At 41.6% G+C, this 27,637-nt stretch overlaps 1 protein-coding gene across 5 annotated transcripts in view; it reads right to left on the minus strand.

The window, feature by feature from the left end:
• The window catches only part of MGMT (O-6-methylguanine-DNA methyltransferase), a 311,672-nt gene that overhangs the window by 12,393 nt on the left and 271,642 nt on the right, over window positions 1-27,637 (minus strand). For 4 of the 5 annotated variants that reach the window (XM_048506288.1, XM_048506285.1, XM_048506286.1 and 1 more), the window contains one exon: window positions 17,747-18,811. The exons of the other annotated variant lie outside the window; for it this stretch is intronic. In XM_048506288.1, the coding sequence (XP_048362245.1) occupies window positions 18,680-18,811 (132 nt within the window). In that variant the 3' untranslated portion in view covers window positions 17,747-18,679. Of the gene's footprint in view, window positions 1-17,746; window positions 18,812-27,637 lie in introns of those variants that run through there. 5 annotated transcript variants of the gene reach the window in all.

Genomic DNA, 27,637 nt, shown 5'->3' on the forward strand with positions numbered 1-27,637 from the left:
ATCACATTCCTTGGAGGGACACAAAACTAAATCCAGCAGACTGAGAATGAAACATTTCCTGGTTAGGCCTTGACTATTATGGACAGTTTTTCCACCAAGGAGACCCTGTGCTTATTAGACCAGCTTTCGCTCTTCTCCGTAAGTCATGGCCCCTCTGAACAGCTGCAGCATATGCATCAGTATAAGCCAAGGTTCCCTTTATTGGCCTCCATTCACCCTAAAAGCTTTTGCCTGATGGTAGCAGCAGAAACTACTCTTTTCCAACACGGCATGACTTTTAAAGGGCATGGGCCTCATGACAGCTTCACTTCCCTTTAGATATAGCCCTAACACTGTTGACCTTTGCTTTTGTTCTTGCAACGAATACACAGGTTTCAGTACTTTTTCCCCAAGTGTGGCTAATGTAGTGCTGTTCTGATTAAGTACGAGTAAGAGAGACAGTGCAGGTCATCACTGCCTGGCCTCCAATATCACTGTGTGGCAGGGAAAAAAAATTCTCCAGTGTGGATAATATTTGTCTTGAGTTGGTTTTTTTTTTTTTTTTGGCATTGCAAACATATAGCATAATTTAGTGTCATTCATAACATAACTGAGGCCTTCTCCTCACAAGCTTCTGTTCGTAAGAATTTTTAAAAGGTAATTTCTCTACAAGTCCTGTCTGGATTTTGTCATGATCATTTCTGTTTCTTTTTGCTCAACACCAGTTGATTCTCAGGGTCAGACTGCATCATCGTTCTTCCATAAAACCAGTGGCATTCATTTTTACCTACACGACATTACTTTGGGCAAACAACATAACATTTGCATTTGGGATTAATTTGTTTAAAATTAAAGTGCAGCTGCTATCCTTCACATCAAGAGTAAAGTGTTGAGGCCGTAATGTACAGACAATTACACATTGTAATATTTAGATTTGTGTTATTTCTCATCCAAAGTAAAAAGCACCTCTAAATAAATGAGTGGTCTTATACTACATATTTTATAGGCTATGTACTTAGCAAGATCCATCTATATTTGCATGTGCATACACTCGTGTTAGTTTCAATCTCATGCTGCATATTTAGAAAGTTGGAACTTTAATGCCTTCTGCCAAAGTCGATTGAGTGAACAATTAGGACTGCATGCACACAGCCATGTCTTCTCTGGCAATTTATGGAAGGTTAGATGAGTTTTGCATTAATTCTGGAATCCCAAGCTTTCCAAATCCGTTACTGGTGTTTGCTCTTCTCGGCAAACAAGCAGAAATGTCTCAATAAAGCAACCTCTAGAATGGCCATGCACTACTATTGTGGCGCCCTCAAGGGTCACGCTGGCAGCTCGCCAGAAGCTTGAGAGCTGCACCCAATTAGCATCCACATTTGTATAATTTGCACTGGATTCTCAAAATGTACAGGTTATGTTTAAACTTGATATTTACACTGAGGGCACTAGGCACATACCAATTATTTTACAAAATACACAGAAGCAGAATGGGCTCAGAGGCAGCCACCGAAGACTCTGATAATGCTTCTGGGGTACGAAAGTCTTCTGACTCTTTCCTGCACACATAACAGGTTTCCCATGCATAGCACAAAGAAGTTACTGAATTCAGTTATCAGTATGTCATGATGCTATCTATCCTAGTTACCTGACAATTTACAACCCTGTAGTCTTTAAATGAAAGCAAAACAACATCAACAAGAAAACTGATCACAAAACAAAGGTTTGCACCTGCAGGAACACAGTGAAGTGTCTGGAGAAGCTTTATCTGAAGAACACTTTTTTTTGAGAAAACTCAAACTTTGCATAAAATTTCAGAAATAATGTTGTTCTGTACCTATGAAATATGCGATTTCCCAGTCTTACTAAGCTTTACTCTGAGGTCATGCAGATTTGTCCTTGGGGATAAAAAAAAAAGCTAATTATGCAAGTTTACAACCATAGGTCCCATGAACACTTGTAGGAACAGGTCTCCTCAAAATGCTCAGTTTTCAAATTCTAACCACTAATTCATCAATCAACTAATACACACTTTTTAAAAAAAATCCTTTAAAATTGTTTAAAACAATGTTATTCCTTGTCTCATTTTAAGATATGAAGAGATTATTTAGAATGAAGATGGGGTGGGTGGAATGAGGGGGGTGACTGACTGGCTTGGAAAACTGGTAATGGGATACAAAACCCTTCAGCTCTAGGTCACTGGTTCAAATCCAGTACATGTTGTTAGTGACAGAAAATCATTGCCATCTGATTGCTCCCTGACAGCCGCATGTGGCTGTAACTTGCTGGTGGTCGACTGTATCCCTGCACAAGACAGAGACTGTCCTAACACCAGTGAATGCTGGATTGTTGACACAAGCAAATGTGCATCCCCATGTAAAAGACACAGGCATGTTTTAGATTCAATGCACAGAGCAAATTGTTCTTTTGAGCAGTTTCCAAAATTTTAGTATACAAACACATGATAGAGAGACTGTTAACTTGCTCCATCTATTCCCACACTATCAACTCTAAATGCCAGGGAGCCCCGAGGCTTTTTGGCAGAGCCTTTTCCCAGCTTTGCTGCTTTAGATCTCTCTGACCATGGAAATGTCAGGAACTGAACCGGAGAATAGTTTGCTTCCTCGGCACTAGGGAAGCACCAAGGCTGCTTCCACACAGGGTTGAGAAAAGGTGTCCGCCTTAGTGGAAAAGCAGCAAGCGACGTGCTTCCACCTTTGGAATGATGCCCACACATCCAGTCCCTGTACTGCTTGCTGCTGTTGCTGCCCCTTCCTCTTCCCTTTCCCCTTCCTCTTGTTAGCCTGACAACCCTTTCCCTCTCCCTTTCACTTCCGTAGCTGACCCCTGCTGCCCAGTTCAGGTGGAAATGCAAAAAACAAAATGAACAAAAAACACTTTAAAAGACTGAAAAGGGGAGCATAAATACGGAGTGTAGCTCTGCCATTTTGGGATAGAGCTTGGCTCTGGCCCCTTCCTGTGTTGCCTGCAGGTTCCCCAGTGAGTCAGAGAAAATTAGTTCATTATTGTCTCTGGCTCATATGATAAAAATACTGGAACCAATATCCTAGGCAGGCACACACCACTCACCTGTTTCAAGCTTTCACAACATGATTCAGAACCACTTGCAAAACAATACACACACCAATACTAACTAATGTGAAATCTATTTTGGGCTTGGGGTATATGTCTAGGTCAAAGAGTTTAAAAGATAGTGAAGTCATGATGGTCCTGTTGGAAGAATTTCCTCTTCCTATGAAGGGCATATAGGCAGTACAAGCTAATACCAGTACGACATCTATTTTTCCTGTTGTTAAGAATGATAATCTGCCAGAACTGTGCTCTGTGGAAAGTCTGACCTCCTGATCTCAACAACTCCCTTCAAACTCAATGAAGTCAAAGCCTAACCTAAGGAAGAAGAGTTCTTTTTTATACCCTGCTTTTCTCTTTGTAAGAAGTCCCAAAGTAGCTTACAATTACCTTCACTCCTGCCCCCCACTAACAGGCACGGGTGAGATAGATGGGCTGAGAGTGTTCTGAGATAATTGTGACTATATCTTTTTCAGGATAAAGATGATACCAGATTTGGGAATTCATCTGACATTTCCTGGGCCATGTTTGTTCTAGAATGCTCTGTTTGGGTACTAGTGCCTACCTAGTTCTGTCCCCAAGGCACTATGACCCAAGCAGAGCATTCTAAAACAAAGACTGCACAGTAAATAGTAGATGAATTCTCAAATCTGGTGTCATCTTTACCTTGCAAAAGGTATAGCCAAGGTCACCCAGCAGGCTGAATGTGTTACCTCACAGGGTGTTTGTTGTGAGGGGGGAAGGGCAAGGAGATTGTAAGCCCATTTGAGTCTCCTATAGGAGAGAAAGGGAGGATATAAATCCAAACTACTACCACTACTCCTCTCCCCCCCTCCTTCTTCTATTGGAGCTAATAGGAGATGGGGGCTACCCCTTTGAGGGTCCATAACTTTGGCCTCCCTGAACCAAACTTCACCAAACTCATAAGGATGAGACCCCCAAATTTTGGTGTGAGTAGATTTAAAAATGCGCCCCTGACAGTCACCCAAAACATTCTCCCAGATTCTGTGCTCTGAAGTGCCTTGACTCCATTGTAGTCAATGGGGAATTTCTTTGGGGAGGGCTGTGGGGTGCACATTTTTCAAGGTAAGGCCACAAAACTTTCAGGGTATCTTCAAGAGAGTCTCTTGATGACACCAGGTTTGCTTTGCTTCAGGGGGTTCAATATTATGGGCCCCCAAAATGGTAGGGCCCATCTCCCACTGCCCCCTGAAGCAAAGTTCACCAAACCTGAGTGGTGTCATCAAGAGATCTTCTGTTAGCTCCCATTGGAAACAATGGGGGATGGGGCACTCTCTTTGGGGGTCCATAACTTTGGTCCTCCTGAACCAAACTTCACCAAATTTGGGTGATATCATCAGGACAGTCTCCAGATGTTACCCAGAAACTCTGGTGCCACTAGCTCAGGGGTAGGGAACCTGTGGCTCTCCAGATGTTCAGGAACTACAATTCCCATCAGCCCCTACCAGCATGGCCAATTGGCCATGCTGACAGAGGCTGATGGGAATTGTAGTTCCTGAACATCTGGAGAGCCGCAGGTTCCCTACCCCTGCACTAGCTTTAAAAATGCACCCCTGCAGGTTGAAACATGAAAAACACCCCCCAAAAGCCCAAATACCTTGCATTCAGATTCGTTCATATTCGGGCAGGACATATTCAGCCGATTTTTGCCTGAATATGCCTTAATTCGCCCAGATTTGGGTCGAATCTGATATTTGTTTTGCTTGAATCTGCAAGCCTAATCTGAACATTTCACTTAGTTGACTGGCCTCACCCTGCCACTTTGCCTTCCCACCCAGCAGCCTCCCTTTCCCCTACCCCCTGCAGCATTACAGCTTTTACCATCATCCAAGGGCTGGGACATGCATGCACACACATACCTCTCTCTTACAGGGATTTCAACCCCTCCCCCCCTTTTTTTTGAGGGAATTGTTCTGTTAATTGTATTGTTGAAGGCTTCCATGGCTGGAATCACTGGGGTGTTGTGTGGTTTCCGGGCTGTATGGCCGTGTTCTAGTAGCATTTTCTCCTGACGTTTCGCCTTTATCTGTGGCTGGCATCTTCAGAGGATCAGATCCTCTGAAGATGCCAGCTACGAAAGGAATATATACCTGAATAATACCATACCAAGTAAGATACAGGAATTACTGAAACAACTGAATTTTGCCTACAAAGATTTTTGCCCAGAAAGTAATTCTTTAGATGTTTATTATTACTATCCAGGTGTCCGCTTGAAGCAGAGCAAACACTTACAAGTTATAAGTTTTTGGCACGTTGCAATGGAATATCCTTTTGGAGTAGTGATATGCTGCTGGAGGATGAGATCTAGTGCATTTGGACACCACAGGAAGGTAGGAATGCACTTTAGAGTACAGTACTGTGACTAGAGGTAGCCTGTATATTGGAAACAACCAGTGATCTTCCATAAGCTTACATTCCTGGAGTTTTCTTATAGTTGTCCTAATGATCATAGATATGCTACCATAATTAAGTCACAATTCAAAAAGCCAAATAAGAATAGTGTGATGCGCCTGCTACCGCCATCTGCTTTCCTAACTGGGCGGCGGCCATCTGCCTGGCCCTGGCATTTTCAAGCTGCCACTTCTCCCAGGCCCACTCGCCCTTCTGTCCTGCAGGCAGGTCCTGTTGTCAACCAGTGGCTCACAGCTCCTCATCTTCCGCCACCAAGTTCTGTGCTGCCCAGGTGAGCCTGCACCCCAGCCTCCATGGTGGGCTGGTGGTGGTGGGAGTGGTTTGTGGAGGCTGTTAGGCCCCTAGTGGGACAGTAGCTGGCCAATATACGATATCATTTTCATAGTCTTGGATCATGGGGTCTACATATGACAGACGAACAGTGACCAAGTGGATTTGTTATTAGTTAAGATTATTTTAATAGACAAAAGGCCATAGGTCTCACTGCTGATCGCTGTAGCACTTAAAATACAGCATACCTTGCTAGGTGAGATTTGAATAATTTTTTTAGCATTTCAGAATGATAATGGGGTTATGTTAAGACGTCTAGGTGATTTTTAATCTTGTAACCTTGCATCATATAATTTTAAAAAACTTTTAATTATTTGTGGCCATTTGTGCACTTGCGTTCTACTACTCAGCAAGTGTACCTTTCCTTCACTTTAGACTTTTTTGCACTTTCCAAAACCATTATGGGGCAGATCCACTGCATGGTTTTCAAACGCTGGCTAAATACTTTTCCTGTTGCCTCACAGGAAAGTTAAACAGGAAGTGTAATTCTTTATCCAGGTTTTGTTGCTCCTTCCTGCCATTCTCAGCTCCCCCAACAGAAGTTTTTCCTGCTCTTCTGGTCACCATTTCAGAATGATCGAAAGGCTTTTTGGTCTTTTTTTTTAATGCTTGCAGGTCTATTGCTGGAGCAAGGGACTCTGAGTGAAATTGACATAGTCTGTTGTGCATTATACCAAAAGATACCAGAACACATACAAAAAAAAAGGGGGAGGCAGGCTTCCCAAATTGAATTTGCAGGAAAACAACAAGGAATGTAGGGGGTTTTTTTTTGCCCCGTTGGACTGACAGGAGTACTTTATATAAAAAGGCCATTTAAAATGCAAATGGTGGGGGCAAAACAGCTCTGCTAGTGTGGCACATTTATTATGTATACATGCATATGATGGAACACTCTGTTTCTCCCCTGTTATCTGTGTGATTTAGTTTGGTCTTACTGGGTGGAGCTTTTAGTTTCAGTTTCTAGTTCTTGTATGTTAGCTAATGCTGATGGTTGTTAAGAGGTGCCTTCCTTGCAAATAAAAGCTGGTTTTTTTTGGACCAGCGGGTCTCTGCTGAATGGATCTGAGAACAAGAGCTTGAGTGAGTACTCTAGCCCAAGGGCATGCATCATAAGGGTGATATTATAGGTAGGGATATTTCTGCAGAAAGGTAATCAGGTTGTCTGGGGGTTGCCGTGCCGGCTCGCCCCGGACTCCGATGGCCTGGGGGCGGGGCCGCCAGCGCGACGGCAGCCGGCCGGCGCAACGCCCCGACCCACGGCAGAAGCCCAGCGGGGGGCAGAGCCGGCAGACAACGGGCACAAAGAGGAGCAGCTGCGGCTTAGCCGGCAGCTGCCGCGCCTCTCGCAATCGCCGGGGCGCGGCCGGGACGACGGCACGGCTGGGACCGCCCCCGAAGACCTGGGAAGGCTTCAAAAGGCGGGAACCGCCGGGAGAGTGAGGCTGGCCGCAGCAGGGCGTGGGAGGGTTGTGCGAGAGCCCAGGGAGGTCGGGGAAAGCATCGTGGGGGAAGGGAGGTGGACGAGAGAGAGAAGGAGCGATGAAGCAGAGGAAAGAGGAGTGAGAGAGAGTGGGGGAGCAGAAGGAGGAGGAGTGAGAGGGAGCGGAAGAGCAGAAGGAGGAGGAGTGAGAGAGAGTGGAGGAGCAGAAGGAGGAGGAGTGAGAGAGAGCGGAGGAGCAGAAGGAGGAGGAGCGAGAGAGCGCGAACGGGAGTGTGGAGGGTCCTTGGTGAGGGAAAAGAGGAGTCCAAGGAGGGGAGAACAGCCGGCTGGGAAGAGGGCAGCACACCCCTGTAGGGGGGCAGCCACTCCCAAACCCCAGTAGGAAGAAACCCCAGGGAGTGAGGGCTGCCCTCACCCCTTTAGGAGCACCCTGTGGCTAAGGCAGCTGACCGCATTGAGAGCCCCAAAGACCGGGGCCACAGACGAGGAATCCATCACCTCGGAAAGGGATGGTGGGACGGCTTGTCAGCCGCGGCCACAGGAGCGGGAGGGGGATCGCCACACAGGTAATTGTGTAAACAGAAAACCATGGGGAAAACACCACTGTAAAGCAAACAGCCTTGGGCAAGCTGAAAGTGCACAAAACTGTATTTGCTGGTCATTGACTGCAACAATAACACCTTTATTGTTACTATATATGTATTGTACCTTATCTATATCTACACAGAATAGTTTTTGATAAAATTTGCTGGTTCAGACATTACCTTCCACCATGCAAATGATGTTATGTGTAACTTAAACTTTCCACACCCATGCCTGATTGTGCTAGAGGTAATGTTCAAATGAAATTCTATACTTCTTTTTGATGACCCAGCCTATACATCACATAATTTTCATGGTGGATGGGAGGGTAACTAGCCCACTCACGGTATTCAGTCATTTACATTTACAAGATACTAATGTACCTGACAGAATGGTTTAACTCATACTCCAACTATTCCAACAGCTCAAGTCAAAGCCCTCTCTAAACATACTGTTTGGACATCTTTCCAGTAATTATCCTGTTTTCTGCATCCCAAACCGTTTTTTTGGGGGGTGGGGGGGTATCCCATAAAATTCCCAACCACCCAATAAACTTTTATCCCCACTTGAAGCAACTAAATGAATGCATTACATGCATTTTGGGCATCTCAAGGCTTTCAATTCTGCAAGATATAGCATTTGAAGAAACAATCTATTTGACAACATGCAGCAAACATATCTGGTATAGATATGTGACCTCTCTGTCACACTGTGCCATAAAGCTCTTTGAGTAAAATAGCTTGCACAAGATTCTCCTCCCCACTAATGCAGAAAAGGTACCAAGCTGTGAATCAGCTCATTTTCGCAACAAAAGATACTGAGGGATATCATAAAAAAATCAGCTAACGACCAATATTTTAAACCAAAGTATTAGTCTGTGTCATGCTGAAGATAGTAATGATAGAAAGGTCTTTAGACAAATGAGCAATTCGTTCAGCATTTCGTTTGGATAGAAAGGCCATCTCAGGTGTCTGTGTGGATTCTATCTGGAGAGCAGCCTCAGGCAGATTGACTCCATTCCAGCCTTACTACAACTGTGCTATCTGTTTAGGCAGTGGATCATTTCAGAGACTGGCAGGTGAGGTTATAGCCATCAGTCAAGTGACCATATAAAGAATGTCTCACACAATTTCAGCATCTCACAATTCAGCATGTGCCAATACCAAAAAAAGAACAAAAAAGCACTCATTTTCCAGAACAAGTACTAAAAGAAAACTAATTCTCTTGGCTGATAGGAGCTACAAGTATTTAGAACCTTAACCATCGACACCACAAAAAAAGCCTCAACTTCCTTCTTTTTTAAAAATGAAACATCTATAGTTAGAATTGAAAAATTATTTTTGCCCTTTTGTTACTGAGAAATAATAAGGTCAGCAGAATCTAACGTCTGTCATCCGGGTTATATATGTGAGGCTATGTAAATTTCAGATGGAGAGGGTGCTAAGTACCCAGAATCAATGTAAAGGAAATAAAATCTGTGGATAAATACTGAACAAGGCTCTTCATCATTGGGGTTAGAAGGCATACACAGAACTGTAAAATGTGACTCTTCCTCGTTTAGAGAATAATCCTTGTTGAGTTGGAAGTCTATGAAAGAATGTTGTCCACTGATTTTAACTGATCTGGAATGAACCATGACAAAAACTTCGAAATATACTCTAATGGTTGAAGGGTTTTTGAAAAATCCCACATAAAAACTTCCAGGAATTTATATTTTGTTCTTAAAAGAAGGGAACAAGTATAGTGTCAAACATAAGAATGTTAATATAATAGTGGAATTCTAAGTACCTGCCCTTTTACTTTACTAATTTGTCGCCTAAGCACATTTTCTAAGCATATTTGTTGTTGGTACAAATAGCTTATTTTGCCAATTACCAGCATCTCAGACTATGCTAAACTATTGGCAGCTTTCCTAACTCAAAGCCAATGGCCACAAGCAGTCATTTAGCTATTGCTAGTGGCCGAGCCATGTTCTAGGCCTGCCATGATTTTTGAGATAATATATTAAATCCAGCAATTCGGAAAATAGTATATTGTTCTGATTGTCTTGGCTGAAACAGTGTGATCACATAGTCCAACCACTTCCCAAATCAGAACACATCTTCCAGTTCTGCATGTGCTTGTTTTGGCGTAATTCTGGTCCACTAAAGGGCTTTATTCAGCCTGCACAAGTTCAGATGTTCACCAGTAACTTGAACAAAATTATTCCATGTTTGAGCCAGGTAAACAAGATTAAGAATTTCAGCCATGGCCTGCACTATGAATTCCTGTGAATTGATGATGTGGTCTACACATTTATGTCTTCAATTTTTCAAGGTTTCCACCTTGCTGTGCCTTAATATAAAACTATTCCCTAGTGTTTTCCACAGAAAAGAATAAACTCCAGACTTTCATCCAAAAATATCTCTAATTCTGCTAGAAGTCACAAGTTTCCACCAGGAAGATTCCCTTAATACACAATATACAAAAAAGCAGTATTGGGTAAGTGTCTTTTTGTGCTGTTTAATAATCTATTAATGAAAACCCAAATAAATATATTTTTAATGTTGGGCTTTATTATACTATAGTTTGCATAACGTGAAGGCATACATCCCTATCACAAAGGCTGTGAAGAAGGATGGGATTTATTTACATCAGTATGACAGTACTGTAAATATTATTTTATTGTTCATCATGGCTAAAGTAGCCTTGCTTACAGCAGCATCTTAACTGGATACCAGGACACATTTTTTTTAGCTTTGCAAATAATCTTGAGGGGAAAATATTGAACAAACTTCTTGGATGTACAGATAACATAATGTTATGAGCACTTTGCATACAAGTAGTATTGAGATTTCGGGAGTTCTTTTCAGGCCATATTGCCTTCTAGGTCAGCAATTAACAGGATTAGATGAAATTATTTGTTCCGTTTTACCATTATTGTTAAACTTTGCATAAGAATGGTGAGGGAAACTGGAACAGCAGAAGGGAATCCAGACAGGTTTCTTTGTTGGAAGGTCCTTCTGTGAACTGACATTACAAAGAGGAGTTTGGATTTGTACCCCACTTTTCTCAACTGTAAAGAGTTTCAAAGCTGTTTATAGACTCCTTCCCTTCCTCACTACCTTGTGAGATAGGTGGGTCTGAGAGAGTTCTGAGACAGCTGTGAGCTTGTGAGCCCAAGGCAAGCTTTATGTGTAGGAGTGGGGAAACACTGCTCATGTCGAGGAGAGGGGAATCAAATCCAGTTCTCCAGAATGTAACTAAACAGTCAGTGCCAAAAGCTCACAGCTTACTCCCAAACTAGGGATATATAGGAGATCCCACATGCCATACAAAAATAAAGAGAGCCATGTTTGAACTTATTCTGAAGGTATCAGTTGCAATGGCTTTTGGACATCTGGAAGAGTTATGGAACAGCTATTAGGTGCATAAGGTATCTGTGTGTCAGCTGTATCCTGAATAAATGAGACATGTTAAGAACACAGGAGATACTAACCACACCATCAATCCTTCATGCCATTCTTGCAATTATACTTATTATTCCAGTCATCTATTTTCTGTTCATCTGACATAAAGATGCTATAAGTCCAAGTGTGATAAACTGTTCTATGTTATCTAAGGCTTTTTATTTGGGCTGGCTTTTAATAATCAGCACTAAGCTAACTGATTAACCATTAAAACATTATTGTTGCCTGCCCCAAGCATAGGAGCTGGCTAAAAAATTGAGCTTTTGATTTATGTCAGAAGCCGTCTTGAAAAAAGTATGTCTGAAAAGTGGGATATAAAGCTAATAAATAAGTAAGTAAGTAAGTAAGTAAGTAAGTAAGTAAGTAAGTAAGTAAGTAAGTAAATAAATAAATAAATAAATAAATAAAGTGAAGTTGCTGACTGCAGTCACTCAAGCACAAACTGAGCTACCTCCAAAATTCTTGCCCATTTCACTAACTTCTTCAATGACTCAACTACCAGCTTTCCTTCAAACCACCGACTGTAGCCATCATGCATTAGATACCCTCAAGTTACAACTTGCAGCCTGGTTACAAGTGTTTTTTCCACAGTTAATTTATCCTGCTCAAAACATAATAACATAACACTGAATGAACCAACTTAGTACAGCACTTAAATTAGTTAAAATAGTGATATTGAAAACAATGTGATCTACCCAATTGTCCACCCCCTAACCAAATGAGAGAGATTTTTTGTTGTTGTTCCTTGGGGCTTCAATGAAAAAAGCATTAATGAGAAACTTGAAAGGCTTGTTAACAATATCCTTTCATCAGTCAAAAGCACTGTCAGTCTATGTTGCTCACGTCAATTTTCACCTTACAACACAACTACCATTTCTGACTTTCTTATCCATTTCTCCAATGCTAACATATAGATCCTTGTCGGGGCAGACTTGAAGGTGATGGAGCCCAGACATTCTCCATCTGTCTGCAGCTGGTGCCAGTTCGTCCAGGAGATTTTGGACTACTGCCCTTAGTCACTTAAAGACACATCAGTACCTGCAGTTTCTCCAGTCCTTGGCCCCAGCTTTTAACTGCCACCTACACATAACTTCACACAGACCAGAGGCTGGTCTGGATCAGCATTCAGCGCAGAGCTCATTTTAAACCTTAATGTCTCCAAAGCTGATAAAGAGAAAAAATTGATGTTAACTTCAGCTTCTTAAATACCAACTTCTAAATCAAAAGCCTTGCAGTAGACTTGAGGGCAGGGGGAGTAGGACTATCATTACAACATGCAAAGTGACATAAAGAAGGCAGAAATAATTAAACATCCTGTATTGCTTTTGTGCTATAGAATGTTTACCCCTTCTAACATATAACAAGGGTGGGGGTGGGGAGGAGGGGGGAATCCAGGAAGAAAATGATTGCCAGAACTTTAAATTCTATTAGGAACAACATAAGGAGGTGCTAAGGAAGGTCTGCCTTGTGGGGATTCTTCTGGAGTTAAAAAAAAGTCTGCTCAAAGAATATAGGAGTCCTGCTTTTCCCATGTGCTGTATTAGGCATATTTATTTATTACTCATCTGCTATGTACATTATTTGGAACAAAAATAGGACAGCCTATGAAATTGCATTACCAATTTGCACATCAACATCACTGAAATATCCTGCTTTCTTTAATGGCAACAGAGAAAACTCCTGGTAATATTTTCCACTGTTTTTAAAGGCAGTTATAGGAAAGCAGTAAGGAGGCCTGTGACCGTAGATATAATGGGGAAGAGAGAAATCATCTAACATAACAATTCTATTCATTTTACTCAATGTATAACTGCAACTTCAATTAAATCTGATTGTAATTCAAGGGTTTTTACATTCCTGTTAAGATTTTTTTTTACAGTGCAATTACTCATGAAATAGTACATAAATCTTACAGGCCTCCCTTTGGATTCTTACACTTTTAAAGCAATAATTTTTTTATAGATTTTATTCTTACACAGTAGAGGAAAAAAATGAGCCCTTCCATATTCCTTCACAATATGCACCTGGAAAATAAAAATCCAGAATAAATATTGAAAATGCAAATGTGTGTTGCATCTGGCACAATCTAAAATCCTGATAAGTTAACATTTGTCAAAACATTGTGAAAAACACCATGAAAAGTAATGACCCATGATATTTATAGGGGGAAAGTAGTCTGAATTTACTCTTCAGGTTTTAGTATGCCTGTAACTTTACCATATTGACAGCAACAATAATGTTCAGAGAATTGTGCTCAACTTAACTAGACACGTTACAGGGTTAACATGAAGCAGAAATTTAAAAGGATCAAAAGCTTTGGGTCTTATAATCAAAGTAAGCAGAGAAGCTTAATGGGTCAGATTCTATTCTCTAGTTTCTACTAGACTATTAAAGACAAACAACTAAACAAAATTTACTTCTAAACCCTCATACATGTAGCTGGTTGAATGCTTCAGGTACTTAACTCCAAAACTCCTTTAAAACTATTATGCAAAATATAGAATTGTGATTTTTTAAAAAAAATTCATTTGCATCCTGCTATATACCTCTAACAATCGAAGAGCTGTATTTTACTTTTCCAACAAGCCTGTGGGGTAGGCTAGGTCTGAGAGACGGTTACTTGCACACAGGGCATTTACTGACCTTCACAGCACAAGAATATATTGCATATCTGATGCAGGATGCTCAAGTTCCCAATTAAAGCATTTCTGCATGATTTAGATTTTGAGTTAGATACTTTTCATAGAACTGAATGGGAAGGGAGGGCAGGGAGGGGAAGAGGAATGATCCATTGCAAAACTCAGTTTCCGATGGTCAAGGGCATCTATTTCATTACAAATGCAGTTCCACCAAAACAAATATTATTTTTGAATCTTTCATTATCTTAGTCTCTGGAAATGGGCTAAAACAGCATGTGTTGGTATTAGATGCTGCCGAGCCAGCTGTCGTGCCTGGCTGCACAGTGTCTCAATGTCAGCAGTTCAAAGCACTGCAAGGCTGAATGGGAGGAAACTTGATAGGTCAGTGGAACCCAATTCCAAGGAAAAAAGAACATAGCTCTCTTGTTTCCAAAGTTTTCTTTAATTCATTTTAGGGGCATTTTTAATGCCTTTAGTTTACATCATATTTTTATAAACTATGCTATGACCCTCTAAGTAGTTTAGGATCAAGATTGTTTCAAGGGACTGTGTTTTGCTGCCCGCCTTCTTCTTGGAGTTGTAGGTACAACCACTGAAGAATATGGAGTTTGAACCAACAAGCCACTGAATAGTTATTTGGGTACTTCATGGGTATATATTAAGACTTATAAAAGGACAGAGAAAATCCTTGGAGACAGAGAACAGAAAATTGGCTTTATAAATGGGCAGATCACAAGTGCCGGTCTTCTGTGTTGCGTTTTTTTTAATAGCACCCCTTGTTGGTGCTATTAAATTGAGCCTGTTATTTAAAATAAAAACAGACAATGTGCACAGGTTCCAAATCTTGGCATGACCAAATGAACAAATAAATAAATAAAATTAAAAAGTGAAGGTGTCCTACAATTCCATTTAATTTGTATGTTGTGCTCAAATTCTCAGTTGTATCGCATAAAGCCCTTCACTATAATCAGCCAACATGCCAACTGGAGAATTCTACACATTTATAAAGTCATCATACAAGGAAAAGGGCACGTGCTTTATCAGCATTCAGGCTCGTGCGGCATAAACACAGGCTAAGGATAGTTAAAAAAACCCCATTTTGGGGGGGAACTTTGCACAGATCCCGCCCCTAAAGCGAGTCTTCCCCATGTAATTTCACCCAAACTGCATTTTTCAAGAATCACACTATCTGCTAATCTTTTTAAAAATCCTGGGTTGCAGCCCCTTGCAAGCCAATGGCCAGGCAGGGGGGCCTTTATTCGGCTGAGCTTTAGGGGTTCATGTGTGCATGCCTGCGTAGCTACACATTGGTGGGAGGCAAACAAAAAAAAAATAGACAAGCCTCCGTGTGAAGGCGCAACACCAACCTGGATTGCTTCCGTGGGCTCCAGTCACTGCCTGCACAGATACATGTGAATGCGAAAACAGGAACGTGGGTTACTTTATCCTGACTGCAACCCACTATACATTTGCAGAAAGGGCCTCAGAAAGAATGCTAAGATTACACGTAAGCAGCTCTGTGGATTTGTTTCTTTCTCTGAGAACCCCTTCGAGGGTCTACTATCACAGCTTTTTTCATTAGTGGTCATGCCAACTTGTAGTTAGGGCATCGTTAGCAATCTCTGAAATCACTTGACAAAGAAAGGCCGTTCTTCATCTTACTATGTAACTGCAACACCTTTCACAATACATACGTGAGATGAAGATTGCAGGCCCGTAATACTACTAAGCTAATTCCTGAGGCAGACAGAGTCTGAAGCATTGCAAATAAGGCAGTTCAGAGATTTCAGCTCGGCTGTTCATTTTCAAACTCATTCTTAAACAGCCGGGAAAAAAAAGAAGTAGTGAATGAGCATCTCCTAAACACATTGTAAAACCCATGCATCTAAATTCTTCTGAGCTATAGTGCCCTCTGTTGGAACACACAATGACAAAAGAATAGGAACTGCAACACAAAATAAACATTTGAAATGCCGGCTCATGAAAATGAGACAACTCTTGCAGTAAATGCATTTCTATCGGCCATCTAAATGATTCTTCCCCCCCTCACCTGGATTCTTTTGACTATTGTTATATATCTAAGCCAAGTTTCATTTTTATCTTCAAGATAAAGTTGAAAACACAGTTTTCCTGATAACCTTGCTAGGCCATACAAATTTCAGACAGAATATGCTACTTCTATATTCGTGCATGATTAGGCAAAAAATATGACTTACGTGAAGCAGCCATGTTTTTGCGGTACAGTGTTACAGTAGACAAGATGTTATATTGGGAAATGTTAACATGAATGCCTGTATGGTGAGTGGGCCCTTGGTCTTCAATTGTAAAATCATAAGAAATGAGGGATATAGAGCATGAGATCACTCTGCCACCGTATCTTTATTGAGTCAGACCCACTCATGCTGGTGGGTACCCTAGTTATCCCCCTGGGAATTCCTATTAGTAGAAAAAAAAGCAACCAACATTCTACACACACCAAAGTTTTTTTGCAAACAAATATCCTGACTAAAGCAGTCTGTGCACAAAACTGTAGACACCAAATGTGATTTGATAGTAATAAGGCTGAAACCAGCTTTAAATGCTTTACGATTTGGGGCTGTTGTTCCCTCTCCCTCCACACGCCATGCTTACCTTTTAACATAACCAAGCAGACTGCTAGCACAGAACATAGGCTCAATAGCAGAAGCAGAAAACAGTGGTATATTCCAAAAGCAAAATGAATGAACTGTTTTTGAGACAAGCAAACATCTGTAGAGAAGACTACCTGGAGATGAAATATTTGCAGAAATGTGGAAGTTCATAATAAGGCATCTGTGATTTTCTTTGGCTGGGATTCATATACTATGAACAGCATGGAAGACATCCAAACTGTACATATTATAAAGCTTGATTTTTATCTCAGGCTTCTGCTGACATGCAATAACCACTTGAGCCTTGTGTTCATGGCTTATATTGCTGCAAGAAACCCCTGACAAAATAAAGCTTTCTATTGTACAGTAGGGTACAGTTTGTTTTTTCCAGGATATCATGTACTGTATTTTATTTAGATACACAGACTGTCTGTACTTGTAGAACTTTTAATAACATAATTCTAATATCACAGAAGTGCAGTAAGACAATGTAACAAACAATATGTTTTAGCAATGGGTTTTCTAAAGTGACATCTACAAGAGTGTGACAGAAACATAACAATCAGGATTTCCATATTATGATTTATTAGTCCCACACTGAAAATTTCAGTTTCTGTTGCTTGTAATATTTTCTTGCACCGAGTGCCTTTTAAAAAACCTCACAGAATTTTTAGCCTTAACATCCTTTAGTTGTCTATATTTTCTCTAGATAACTCTGTGTGTTTCGTATAACGTACAGCTTTGCTTCTCATAATACAGAGCACTGTGTTACATATGCTTAAATGGGCGTTCGCCACGGGCAAAATATGAAAGCGTCGTCATAGCGGACCAGGCCGGAGGCGTTAAACGAAATCGCCCGTCGGAACTAAACAGGCGGTGCTGGATTGAAAGAACGCTTAAAACATCTTTTTCGCATGTGGCGCGCTCGGCCTTTCGTCTTGAACAGCATGCGGGCTGTGGATCAAAAAAAAATGCGTCGGGCCTGCTACGACCGCGTGCGCTTCAGAAGCATAACGCTGACGGTAGCCGCTTCGCGCTTCCACGTCTGAACCGTCCACATTTCGCGGGGCTTTCACGGGGCCCTTATCCAGCCTGTCTGTGTGAACGCTTTGGGATCGTAGCAATTTCTGCGGCGTCATCAGCCATCGCTACTTTGGCTGCGTCGCGGAAAACTAAGTAAAGCAAATGCTAAATAAAGGATATAATCACTGCTGATCAGACAGGAACAGGGAAAGAATCAGAACTGGAAAGAATTATACTAAATTCTGGCAAAAGGTATTGTAACTCAGTTGCATAGTTGCATAAAAACATTTATGTTGCCATTAAACTATTTTATCAGCATCTATTTTTTCCCTGCCTAAACCAAGCACTGCTAATAGAGACAAAATATTTTTATTCATATCTGTTAAGCCATCTACAGTGATCTGAAAAGAAAAGCTGTGAATAGGCAATTCAATAGCTGTTTCCTTTGAATGGGTTTTCAGTGTGTTTCATTAACAACTGTTTACGTAAAACATCATTTCAACAGTTCAAACATCAAAGAAAACAGGAGAATCTTGGGCACCAAGCCTGGCAGAGGGACAAGCTTTTCAATCTGGACAAATACACATCCAGGCAGGAACAGAGGGAGGTGTGTGTGTTGAAGCTTATGCATTTAATTTTGCTCTCCGAACACACGCAAAAGGCTTCGGATTCCCGGCTGTCCCCTCTGTGAGCCAGATGCTTCCTTAGAGGGGCAGTTGCATCTAACATTTGCCATGCCCCTCCCACTCCCTTATCCTTGCTTTAATGGACATTAAAAATAGAACAAAACAGCGCTGGAGATGGGAACAAAATACATGCACAACAGGCACAGTCCGCTGTACTCATTCTGCTGTAAAATGTAAAAACAAGAAAGGGCATACAAGCGCTATCCCCAAGGACACATTCAGCTTTTTTAATATAGTAGTGCCACCACACATTTCGCTTCGGATGTTGTATTATATTTATATGTCACTCAAATATTTACCATTTTCCTGAATTCTACAGTGTGCTCCGAAAGCTTGTTATAAGCCAAGTATCTTTGGTTATGTGTTTTGGCTGTATAACAGCTGTGCCTGAACTGCATCAATATGCTAACTTTTCCTTCTGAAGCTTCTCATGTGACAAAAGCCACTCTTTCAGATGACTTCCTCCCGTGTAGTTGCCAGCCTGTCCACTGCTGCAAATCACTCTGTGGCATGGTATTATAATCGGGACCTGCAAAACACACAAAGCACACAAAGGAAAATAAGGATTGCAGAAATCTTCAGCACCGCAATCCCTATTTCTAAGTGCCCTATCTGTGGTCAGCCCTCAGCACTATCTTATTAGCATAAATCTTATCCAGCAGTGCTTCTCAATGGAGTAAACAGACAGGGCCATTCACGAGTAACTTGCAATGCTTATCTGTATGTATATATGTATTCCTTTTCCACTGAAGCAGAACAATGAATAATCAGCCTGATCTGGTGGCTTTTTGTACTCAAGGGTGATCAAATCCACCTTCCTCAATGATATCCATGGAAGGGTCAGACATTCAGACACATCCATTTGAATACCCTCCTGTTATAGCGGCTGGAGAAGTCTGAACAATTCTTGTCAGTATGGAACACATATTTGGAAAAAAGATACATAATTATGGAATTCGTGGACCCTATGACCACAGTAAGGGTCTAAACTGTGAACAGTGCTTCCTTTATGGAAAGCCACTATATAAAGTAGCTGTAGCAATTTTATTCAGGATAATCACACCCAGTGGGAGGCAGAATGGTATATACATGCCTGATCTCGCCAGATCTTGAAAGCTAAGCTGAGTAATACTTGGATGAGAGACCACCAGGGAAGACTCTGCAGATGAAGGCAATGGAAAACTTCCTCTGCATCTTGTATGCCTTGAAAGCCCCTTTCTAGGCTGCCATAACTCAGCTGTGATTTGATGATATATACATACATAATAATCCAAGGACTTTTCATGCTTAAATCTATGGATCCTTTTCCATTCTTGTTTACTACTAAGAATACCGCTGCTTGGTCAACATTACTGAACTTCTTTTCTCCTTGGAATTCCACGATGCTGCACTGTTTTCATTCCTTTCTAAGCTCTCTGTTCAGTCATGTGCTGTGCTTTTGATGAATCTTTTTCTTCCACCTCAGAAAAATTGTTGAATAGGGCTCTTCCTTCACCCTATTTTCCCCACATCTTATAAGTCTAAAGGTTTCTCTCGTGTTTTCTCCTGGGATCTTTTACCATCACCATCACAAACTGAATTTGGTGCAAAGGAAGCTCATCGCCTTGATTCTAAACCCCTTCTCTCTCCTCTTTTCAAGTCCTCTAAGGTGGACATAGGACATATGGTCATGTTTAGTCTACATGGTCAGAGGTTCCAAGCATCATTTCTTTCTAAATAGCAACTGTGAAAGGCCCTGGTTTGGGTCAGGAATTTACTGTGGGAGGAAGGGAAGTCAACATTTTACCTTTCCCACATTTTCACAACCTGACATGGCCCCGTGCACCTCCTGCTAGACTGCTTCAAGTTCTGCGTGCTACTGCTGAGAGGAGGGGCGTAACTAAGGCAAAAATCACGTGGCAAAATCACCAATTAGTAACCCCCTCTCGGCACACACAAATAATTAGTAACCTACTCTCGGGAACCTGTGAGAACCTGCAGGATCCCACCTCTGCTTGCGAGGTAGATGGGGCTGAGAATTCTGAATGAAATGTGAGTAGCTCAAGGTCACCCAGCAGGAATGTAAGAGTGGGAAAAGAAATCTGGTTTTCCAGATAAGAGTGGGGAGGAGTGAGGAATCAAATCCAGTTCTCTAGATTAGAGTCCACCTGTTCTCGACCACTATACCATGCTGGCTCTCAAATAAATACATCAGAACAATATTGATGTAATATTCCGATCCCCTTTATTGATACTGTCATCCTTCAAAGTGTTTGAATGGCTTTCTTGCAGCCTTCTAGATTTCATTGCCAAGCCCCCATGCCATCTTGCCTCATTTTTAATCACACATTTATGTCCTGAAGCCAGGCTAATTTGCTGACAAACTCTCTGGCTCTCTTCTCCTAATCTCACTTCCATGTGCTTCTTTATGCCTGAAACAGCACCATTTCTGTCAGCTTCCACATCCCACTATAAATTCTTTGTGAAAACCTATTTTGGATGCAAAGACTTGTCCCTCTGAGTAGTGTCTGTTGTAAATTAAGCCTCCCCTAACTACCATTGTTACTACTTCTTTACCAGCCTCTGTCCTTTTCTTTTATCCTGACCATGTACTTACTGTAAATCTATTGAGCAGGGATCACATTATTACTGGAAGAAACTAGTGCATGGCTGGTGCTAAATAATGGTAAATATGATATTTTAAATGTCCATATATTTAAGACCTCATGTTTACTTTTATTTAGCACTATAGATCATATAAACTTATATCATACATTTAAGTCCTAATTAATTATGTTAATAACAAAGAACCCCTGACCTGGATGGCCCGTTCTAGCCTGATCTCATTAGATCTCAGAACCTAAGCAGAGTCAGCCCTTGTTAGTACTTAGAAGGGAAACAGCCAAGGAAGTCCCGGGTTGCTACACAGAAGCAGGCAATGCCAAAACATCTCATTTTATCCCTTACCTTGAAGACTCCATGGGACTGCCATAAGTTGGCTGTGACTTGATGGTACTTCCCACTCTAACACAGAGGAACACATATCCCACTAGCATGGGGTGGATGTTGATGCCCATCTGACAGACATAACCAGTGGTGGGATTCAGCAGGTTCGCACCACTTCGGCAGAACCGGTTGTTACAATGGTGCTTGTAAACAGCGAGTTGTTAAATTATTTGAATCCCATCACTGGACATACCACCCCCCCCCCCGCCCCTGATTTCCAAATCTGATGTTTACACACAAGGTATTTTTTTCTTGCTGCACAGAGCTGATAACAGCTTTGGGGTATGTATGTAAGATTTTAATCAGGGAATCAGCAGCGGAAGAAATGGTCTCCCAGCACTTTCCCAGTCAAATAAGCAGTTCTCCATGGAACCTCTGAAGTTAAAACAGAACACAGAATTCTGATGGACTTCTGCATCACATCTCCTTTGTATCTAAGAAGTAGGAAAAGATCTTCATAAGGCTTGAAAAGGAAACATTCTCCAAGCATTCATATATGAGGAGTATGCTGCTGATGCTACTTCTATCAATTCACACAGAAGGCTGAATTATTCAGGGACTATTTATACACACCTCTGTGGAACAGGAGCCTGGTAATTAGTAGAAGTACCAGTTGGTCTTTTATTGGACTGCCTGTGTTTGCACAGGAGGTACCCATGTGATCCAAGCAACTCATGTGATATGTTCTTTTAAACATTATCAATGCCATGCGGGATCTCACAACAGAATTACATTTCAGATCCAAATGTAAAGGTAAAGAAATTTGGGAGGGTGAAATCACAGCAGTGTTCAAAGCACTACTGTTGGGTATATCTCAAGATTAAAAAGAGGATTAACAGCACTTGATTAAAAAAAGTTATAACCAGATATCTAGCTACTTTTGAGGAATAATACTCATGGTCCTAAACACGAAAGGAACAACTCCCCTTTTCTTCCAACTTGATGGCCCTGCACAAGGAATTAATTTTGCTCTGGGAACTAAGCATGCTTTAAAGGAAACATGTAAACTGATTTTTAGTGATTGATAATGTGTTATGAATTTTTTTCCTCACAGATGAACAGCCAAAATGTAGCTTGACCCTCTAGGCCAGGGGTAGGGAACCTGCGGCTCTCCAGATGTTCAGGAACTACAATTCCCATCAGCCTCTGTCAGCATGGCCAATTGGCCATGCTGGTAGGGGCTGATGGGAATTGTAGTTCCTGAACATCTGGAGAGCTGCAGGTTCCCTACCCCTGCTCTAGGCAATGGCTTAAGTGCCATCATATCATATGGCAGTTTTTGGCAATGAAATGGTAAATTCAGGAAATTCTAAGCATTGGTCACAAAAATGTGATGCCCGTGACATGATATTTGCAGGCTGAGAACCAATGGCATTGGACCTGTCTCTTTTACAAAAGCATCTGGCTCACCATAAACTGCAAAAAGGGAGATGGTGGTGGTATAAATTAAGATTAAAGGTCTTTGAAGCAGGGGGATCCTAGTCCCTCTTTCCCTAATTGCATCCCTTTTGCCTGTAGGGTCCAACTCCAATACCCGCCCGCAGTCAGGCCCCTCCAGATAGGACGCCAACCCAACTTGTGAGCTCCAAGGTCTCCTGGGAACTGTAGTTCCTGGGAAGTGGGATGGGGGGCGCTGCAAGGGGGCACCATAAGGGGTGGGGGAAGGGGGAGGGGCATGGGGGCAATTTTCCATGCGGGTCATAGCAGCCTTGGTGCTACCCACATGAGACCATGCAAATGGTCTTGTGCGTCCACTGGCATTAATTATGCTGGTGGACAGCCGCTTCTGCACAGAGAAACGGCCTCTCTCTCTCTGTCTCTCTTGCACACTCACTCACACTCACACACAGGATTCCCACCCACACCAGCCAGCCCTTTCCTGAGTGTCAGACTAAACAGTACCAGGTCTGCTTATCACCAGAGACTGTCTGCAGGGACTGTTTCAGGAAGGGGAAAGAGTACCAGAAAACCAGGATCAAGTCCTCACAGCATTTTTAAATGGCTTGAATGCAGCTCTAAAATGCCGGCCATCACATCTAGTTTTACTCTAAATCCATTGAAATCAGTAGATTTAGCAGAGTGTAAGTCTGCTTAGGACAGCACTGTAAGCCACTGGTCATGGCACTATTGATGAAACCAGAAAAGGGGAAAAAAAACTTCAACAATTGACCACTTTTACCCAGATTAAAACAACATGTTGATCAAACTGAAAGAGACCAATTGCATTAAAATGGGAAATATAACTTTTCTGATTAAGCTAAGAGGGAGAAATAGATTAGAAGCGTATAATAATACCTTGCTTGCACAGTTCTTTTTCTTGCATGTATTTAGTATTGTACATGTTAAAATTCTGACTCCCCAAATCAGAAGAGTTAACAGGTGTCTTATCTCAGAGTCAGCAGAAAAACAGCCTGGTTCTCATGATAAGTTCTTCTCAAATCAAGTAACAGAGTAAATGTGCCTACAATCCCCATAACTTATTAGTGGATTTGTTAACGACTCTCAATGGGCTACCCTAAATGAGCTTCTTCCTGCATTGCCAAATTCTGCCTTTTGGAAGACTGCAGTGCATGCTTTTCAGCTGACTGCAGCTTTTCCTGAGAATATTGTATATCTTGGTTTTTGGAGTGAAAAACAGATTATGGCCAGTGGCAGATACCTTTTCTTTTTATAAAAACAAAACAAATAGGTTTGTTGAGCCAAAGGAGGGATAATGAATAAGAAAGAGGATAATGGGCAATGCATACTGACAATTTATTGCTTGAAAGAGGAGCAAGATTCATACATGCCCACATTATGTGGCATGTTTGTCAAATAAATATATATTTGTCACCTTTGGCCCATTCTGCACAACACAAATGGAATGTTTTCAGGATGTTCTGGGGTGAAATTTTGCACAGCCCCCCCCCCCCATGTTTGGAAGACATTTTAGTTTTGCTCAGAACTGACTTTTCTGAAAATGCTAAACTAGCAACTTTCCCCCTGACATTGCTTTGAAACTGTTTCCTACTTGCTGTGCAGAGAGCAGGGATTGTTTTATTTTTCCCACCAGACTTATGACAGGTCTCACCTGCTCTCACCACTTCAGGTTTCTCCATGGTGCCCGCCCACCATTTGCAGAAGGTTCCCATGGATGTTTGCTCTGCTTGCAGTTCATCCATCTGCCATTTCCATTTGTAAAGTACATGAATAAAGTTAGCTTGTACTGCTGGTTCAGTGCACGTGTCATTTTTCCTTTTTTCCCCAATGAGATGCCTTTGAAGCTGCGAAGACATATCATTGAAAAAGACGGGTGCAGAATCAGACCTGGGGAGGTCAAAAGTTGGCATGCAGGGAGGCTTGGGCAGGCGCCATGGTGGTAGGCCAGTTCCTGCCCTCCCCAGTCTCCCGGGGGGGGGGGGCAGGAGCCAGCCTGTGGCTGAAGCAACCAACTCAGCCAGCAAGCAGCCACCCTGGCACAGGGGGAGCCACTGGGCGCCAGCTGGGGCGCCATGCCCCAGTTGGTTTTCCCCCAAGTGATGGAGCAGCTTATTCAGTTCTCCATTTTATTCTCCATTTTATTCTCACAACAAGCATGTAAGGTAGGTTACACTGGGAGAGTATGACTGGCTCAGGTTACCCAGAGAGCTTCGAAGGCAAAGTGGGGTTTCAAATCTGAGTCTCCCATATCATATGCTGAAACTCTGATCACTATACCACACCAGTTCTCATGGCTGTTGCTGAATAGTAGTAGTGAGCAGCTGAGCCTCCCAGTGCTTGCTACTAGGACTGGCTCCAATGAGTCTCCTTCAAAGACCAAAACAGGCTTAGAAAGGGTCTTTACACTCACCATCTTTTATTGACAGTGACCAAGATCTGACATTTGCCAATATTGTTGTGGCTGCTTACTATCCCCCACAATGGTCACTGTAGAAGGCATTCATTTCTTAAAGGGAATAAACACTATTTAATAGAACCTGATTAGGGTTCTGAGTAACCCTGCTGAGGATGGCCCTGTAAAAGGGTACAATAAGTTTCTGCTTGTAGCAAAATGAAAAAATTGAGATTGTCACAACTGTCATAACACCAGCTTGATAAATGTTGATTTGTTTCATATTAGCCATCAAACTTATAATTACCATCCTCTAGGAAGTGGTAATTTTTTAAAACTGCAGTATACTACAAATATTATATCATGGTTATAATTTAAAAATATTGATCACTGCTTCATTTTGGTTTAATTGTGGTGACAATATTTAGCCAACTAAAAATAATTAAATGCACTAAAATTTATAAGAGCTCTGAGGACATTTTGGGGGGAAAAACCTTGGTCGAAGTCTTCTGCTTTAGAGCTGCCGTTGAATTTAATGCAATTTTTTTATCAATAACTCGGCAGCTCATATTACTACAGCCCCATTGAAATTTTCATGCTGGGAAATCTAATTCATCCAATACATGAATCCATCACATACAGTGCCTCTTTCTCAAATGCTATAAAACTTCCAAACCCATAGATTTGTCTCCAACAAAAATAACATGAAGGAGCCTTTCAATCAATAACGGAATCCCTCTGATTCTGGTACCAGCTGAATATTTTCTCCAACTTTGCTTTTGTTCTTCTGGGTAGAGGCCCACAAGGGAAAGAGCTTGTTTTCACTCGCAGCCTCATCAATACCTAAATCCTGGTGAACAAGTGACACTGAGAAGCTGTAATCAATAGCTCCCTCTGCGTTTTTTCTTCTGGTCAAATGGTTCAGCACTACTGACAGGCCTGACACTTAGAACATGATGCTAAATCTTTATCAACAGCCAGCTAGGTGACTGGCAGAACAAGACTCAGGGTGGTCATTAATGCTCGTGGCAATCTGTGAATAAACTAACTCCTCAATAATGTGTTTGTTTAGAAAAAGGGTGAGGAAAAAAAAACTCCCTGCACAATGTATTGATTGCTTTTGAACTGCATTTAGCAATTTCAGTCTGAGGATGGAACAGAATGTTGTACAACTGTGATGCTCTGCTTGTTAGGGGGTTTCAATTTGATGCAGCGGAAAACTGACCATCCTATTATGCTGGTTGATAGACTGACTAGTTGCAGAAAGCTGCCAAACTGTCAAAAATAGATCAGTGAGGCCATAATGGAAATAGCTGAAATATCAAGTTATAACACACAACAGAAATCGCACTTAGCAAAAAATAATCTTTCGGTTGGCTCATGTCCTATTGCTTTTTCTCTCCCTATTCCCTGATAGAAACAAATACTGTAATATGAACCAGCATGTGTTCCAGTTTATTGCTAGCCACCTAAGGAATTAATGCACAACTAGGTTTATGTGCGCACAGCATTCCAAATCAATGCTTCACAATCTTCTCTTAAATGCACAATTACTCCATTCAGTCCTGAATGTTTTAAACATTTTGACTGAATAACACACTTGACTTATGCTAGATCGATGTTAGTGTCAGGTTTTAGCTTGAATAATAACATAAGCATATAGAATGTGGGGAGGGGGGGGGACAATCCAATACAGTTCCTCCTCCTGCTGCTAGCAGACACCTTATTTAAGTCATAGACAAGTCATTTATGATAGTCCTGGACTAATCAGCCCAACATTCACCAATTCCCATGAGTCTGTATGATTTCTTTTTGATCTTCCTATACTATTCTAATGAGATTTTTAATTGAACTTTATGGGTTCCCTTTGAGGACTGCAGACCTCACAATCAATCTAAACTGCAGTAAACTATTTGAAGTTTCTCTTCACAAGAAGGTGAGCCATCTCTACCATGTCCTTGGCATAATTTAAAGCAAAGATGTTGCATCTCTTAGCTGCTGCCGGCACCTTTTCCACCTTCTCATAAACTTGAAGGTCAGTGTATGAATTATGTGAACCAACCTAACTACAAAAGGAAACCTGTAGAATGCACACTCCAGAAATTAAGTGGGCAAGATCAGCACAGAAAAAACCCCTTAGCACATATGCTTTCAGAGACGAAGCTAGGCAATATTAGGAACAAAAATTCACATTTAAAAAATCCTCCAGTCTACAGTTTGGAATCTCTGGATTTCATCATTTATAATAAATCTTGTTTTCTGATTGTTGTGGCGTACATTTGGACAGTTTAAGAGGTAGCCATGCTGGTCTGCAGGAGATCAGAGTGCAAGAGTGCCTAGAGAACAACAGGATTTTGAGGCTATGAGACTTCATGAGTCCAAACTCCCTTTGTCAGATATTTGAACAGGCATCTGTAGAAATAATAAGTACAGACATTTGATAGAAACTAGTTGTAACCAGATGCTATCCAACAAACAAATAACATGTAGTCCTTATGTGGACGATTGTTGAATGCTACAAACACCTTTTGTCACCTCTGACGTGCAAGGTGTGGCTCT

The sequence above is a fragment of the Sphaerodactylus townsendi genome, linkage group LG08 (assembly GCF_021028975.2).
Source record: "Sphaerodactylus townsendi isolate TG3544 linkage group LG08, MPM_Stown_v2.3, whole genome shotgun sequence".
Taxonomy (NCBI): Eukaryota; Metazoa; Chordata; class Lepidosauria; order Squamata; family Sphaerodactylidae; genus Sphaerodactylus; species Sphaerodactylus townsendi.